This window comes from Hylobates moloch, unplaced genomic scaffold, assembly GCF_009828535.3.
Source record: "Hylobates moloch isolate HMO894 unplaced genomic scaffold, HMol_V3 SCAFFOLD_19, whole genome shotgun sequence".
In the NCBI taxonomy this organism is placed as follows: Eukaryota; Metazoa; Chordata; class Mammalia; order Primates; family Hylobatidae; genus Hylobates; species Hylobates moloch.
The window spans coordinates 72,842,838-72,847,150 of NW_026652294.1; the positions used below are offsets into that span (position 1 = coordinate 72,842,838).

General features: G+C 40.4%; 1 protein-coding gene across 6 annotated transcripts in view; it reads left to right on the plus strand.

Moving 5' to 3' along the window:
• ERMP1 (endoplasmic reticulum metallopeptidase 1) overlaps window positions 1-4,313 on the plus strand; it is a 56,100-nt gene that overhangs the window by 726 nt on the left and 51,061 nt on the right. For all 6 annotated transcript variants that reach the window (XR_004245399.2, XR_004245400.2, XR_009211069.1 and 3 more), the window contains exon 2: window positions 1,394-1,695. Coding sequence is in view for 3 of the 6 variants with exons in the window: in XM_032138761.2 (XP_031994652.1) it covers window positions 1,394-1,695 (302 nt within the window). In the remaining 3 variants the exon portion in view is untranslated. The remainder of the gene's footprint in view (window positions 1-1,393; window positions 1,696-4,313) is intronic.

Below are 4,313 nucleotides of genomic sequence, written 5' to 3' on the forward strand. Positions count from 1 at the left end.
TATTCTGGAACAGCTTCCACTTTTTACCTTGCTTAGCTCTTCTGCTTTCCAGATGGAAATTTGCGTACCTAGACTGTTGTATAAATTCGCTTTGGGGGCGGGGAGTGTTGGAAGGCGCTAGTGCACTGTTCTAACTTTCTGAGGGTTACAGCCCCCAAATCTGAAGGCTACAGAAGCTCTTTCTGGAACACCGCCCAGTGAAAGTTTGGTATGCAGTCTGATAAGTTCTCAGATCCCTGCAGTTTGTCTTTAGGCCCCTTGGATTAGTGACTGTGTAAGATTTGACTTTTTTTTTTTTTTTTTTAAGACCTTTAAGAATGCTAGGAAAGGTGATTAAGTCAAAGATGATGTAACCCAGGTGTGTCTGAGTCAAAGATGTTGTAACCCAGGTGTGTCAAAGCTCGTGAAATGTTAAGCTGGCGTCAAGTTTTCAACAGCTGCTGTGTTCTAAAAAGTTTTTCCTAGAATGCAAAGTGTTGCAAGCTTATTAAGGACTTTCTGAAACGCCTCCTACCCCCACTTCCAGCTTCCCCACTTGGAATGCAGTGAAAAGACAAAAAAAAGTTTTGTTTTAATTAGGGGTACAGTTGGTTTTGGCCTGAAGTCATTAGACCTTGGGTGTATGCTAAGAGGGCTGGGTCCATCAAAAGTTTTTTTTCCCCCCCTTAATCTCTTGACTTGATTATTTTTGCTCATTGGTTTCTGCTACTTAAAGTCATTCACCCAGAATCTGTAACCTTCAGGAGTGTGCACAGTGACGTTATATTCTATCCTGCTTAGTCTTTAGCTTTTTTTTTTTTCTTTTTTTTTTTTTTTTGAGACAGGGCCTGGCTTTGTCGCCCAGGCTGGACTGCAGTGGCTCCATCTCGGGTCTGTAGCCTCCGCCTCCCAGGTTCAAGCAGTCCTCCCACTTCAGCCTCCTGAGTAGCTGGGACTACAGGGGGATAGTAGTCTACATCTGGCTACTTTTTGTATTTTTAGAAGAGATGGGGTTTCACCACGTTGCCCAGGCTGGTCTCAAACTTCTGAGCTCAAGCAATCCACTCGCCTCAGCCTCTGAAAGTCCTGGGATTACAGGCGTGAGCCACCGTGCCTTGCCAGTGGGCACACATTTTGAATACATCCCAGTCCTTGTGTTGGTTTGATATGGGGAGAAGTTGGGAGTGGGATGGTGGAGAAAACTGAAGGGGTCAACTCGTGGGAGGCAAAAATAAAAATATGGAACTTTATAAGTGATGTTTACTTGGTGTCTGAAATAATGAAAGGCGGTCCTTTTTATGCAGGCCAAAGAACTAAACTTTTTTGGGGAGGAAGGGGTGTGTAGTGGAAAAGTTACCCGTGCTAAGTGTCAATTTTAACTACAAACCTTTGTTATTCTTTTGGTCACTTCCAGGGATTATCTTGAGCACATAACCTCCATTGGCCCCAGGACTACAGGAAGTCCAGAAAATGAAATTCTGACGGTGCACTACCTTTTGGAACAGATTAAACTGATTGAAGTGCAAAGCAACAGCCTGCATAAGATTTCAGTAGATGTACAACGGCCCACAGGCTCTTTTAGCATTGATTTCTTGGGAGGTTTTACAAGCTATTATGACAACATCACCAATGTTGTGGTAAAGCTGGAACCCAGAGATGGAGCCCAGCATGCTGTCTTGGCTAATTGTCATTTTGACTCGGTAGCAAACTCACCAGGTATGTACCTGTTTTTTGGTCATTTGGAAGTTGTCACAGCCGAGAAAGTTTATTAACATAACCCCAAGCTACTTGGGCAATTGTGGGGACCATTTTCTTGGGCAAACCTTTTTTCTTTGTGATGGAAAGCAGGATAATTAGGATAGTGCCATTTACTTTAGGATCTAGCCATTCTGTCTTCACTTAAGTGCTTTATTAATATTATTTTTTGGTATTAATGCCAGCAGCCCAGTGATAAGACTTGGAATGTTTCTGGTAGACTGAAGCAGCTTTCTCAGTGTTACCAGTGTGTGTGTCCTTGTGTCCTGGAGTTAGGTTCTGACACTTAAAAAGTGTTTTACTCAGCTGGCTGTTATACTAGGCTTTGGGGATACCAGATAAGGAAAGTCCCTGCCTTCAAGGGTTGCTGCATGGTTTTAGAGCAGGAGTGTCCAATCTTTTGGCTGCCCTGGGCCACACTGGAAGAAGAATTGTCATGGGCCACACATAATATACACTAATGATGGCTGATGAGCTTAAAACAAAATCTCATGTTTTAAGAAAGTTTACAAATTTGTATTGGGCTGCATTCAAAGCTGTCCTGGGCTGCGGGTTGGCAGCTATCTCTTCTAGCAGATTCTGTTGACCTATAAAGTGAGAATTTTGCTCCACTGAGGGTGCCATACTGTTTAAGTACCTAGTTAATGTGTAAATCTTTCTCTGAAAATAATTTGGCAAAATAAGAATACTTGCATTTAGGACAGTGCCTGACGCAGTGAATATTTGTCAAATGAATGGGAATCCCCTAAATTGAACTTCCATTTATTAAAATATTTATTCTTCAGAAAATTGTATTCAGTGGTTAAAGGGATTGTAAATAGGGATAGAAAATAGCATTTACAATAGCATAGCATTTTAGTGGTAGACAAGACCTGAGATGGCATCTGGCTCAACCCCTCATTTGATACAGGAGTAAGTTTATCTGGTCATCACTGATAAGAGACAAAACTAGGATAAGATGCTGGATTTCCTGGCCAGTCAGTTCTTTCAGCTACGTTTGGAAGGAAAAAGAATATTAGGGTGTAATTAATACTCCCTTTTGCAAATTGTTTAACTTCTTAGTTTCTCATCTGTGTAATGGAGAAAATAATAGGACTTTCCTCATAGTGTTGCTTGGAGGATTAAAAATAGGTAAAACACTAAAATAGTACCTGGCATGGAAAGTGATTTTTAAAAGTTTCTATTAACTCTTACGTAATATTAACACTTCTGGATTACTCGAACTTACAGCAGGCCAAATTTGAACATCTAGAGTTATACAAAATTTAAGTAAAATTTCTTTGCTTGATAAAATGATTCATATTAGAATATCTTCATTTAGAAAGCTTGACAATTGCATTTAGAATGTAACTTGCATTTTCAAAAATCAGTATACACACATTTGTTAAATAAGACAGAAGTACCTTCATGTGCTGCTGGGGTAACCAGTGGTTTAGTGTTTTTTTTTTGTTTTTTTTTTTTTTTTTTTTTTGTTTTTTTTGGGTGGGGGGCCAAGTGTCACTCTGTCACCAGGCTGGCGTGCCGTGGCACAATCTTGGCTCACTGCATCGTCTGCTTCCCGGGTTCAAGCGATTCTCCTGCTGTGCCACCACACTCGGCTGATTTTTTTTGTATTTTTGGCAGCGACAGGGTTTCACCATGTTGGCCAGGCTGGTCTTGAACTCCTGACTTCAAGTGATCCGCCTGCCTCAGTCTCCCAAATTTCTGAGATTATGGGTGTGAGCCACTATGCCTGGCCACCAGTGGTTTTTTTTATGTACGTTTCAAAGCAGTAATAAATGTTACTCTTTGTCCACTATTATGATGCTTAAATTCTGGGAAGGGGCAAATAAACACCATGGTTGCTTAAGAACATTATATAAGAAGGCTGTATATACAGGAATTAGCAGCAAATGTAGGGACAAAAGAAAAAAGTTTCCCCTCTATCCTTCATAGTTCTTAGCTGAGTGCACCCCTGTAACAAAAGAACAGGCTAAAAAGAGAAAAACCAAATAGAAGTTTATTAACACTTGCACTTCATGTACATGGGAGATACTCAAGGAAAATGAGTACATCTCAAAGAGGTGGCTTAGAAATCTGGCTTATGTAGCATCTTCAACCAAACAATACATTTTTAGAGAAGTGACAAAAGAAAGGAAAACAACCTTGAGTCTCGAGGAGTGGCAAATTGTAGGAAGGCAAATAAATGGTAGAGAAAGGTTAGTTGGTAAAGTGTTGTATAGATTCCTTTTGTGCTGTCGCCAGGCCACCAAAAGTTTACAGTTGTTTTTCGTGATCAGCCTGGTGGAGAGGGGAAGTGGGGACACCTTGGTAAATGTATATTCTGCTTTTAGGCAAACAAGGGGAGGGCAGAGAGCTTTTCTGTATAGTACCTGCTTCTCAGTTGCCTTCAGCTCAAAATAATCCGTATGTCAAAGTGAAATATTTTGGAGTGCATATTCAGTTACTCTTTACAAACATAGTGCTAAATGTTACAAATTGTATATGTGGAGTCTAATAATTAAAGGCCAGCATTTTTGTGAGCCATTAGAACCCACTTTTTATTATTATGTTTTAAATAATAGAGACAGGTTTTCACT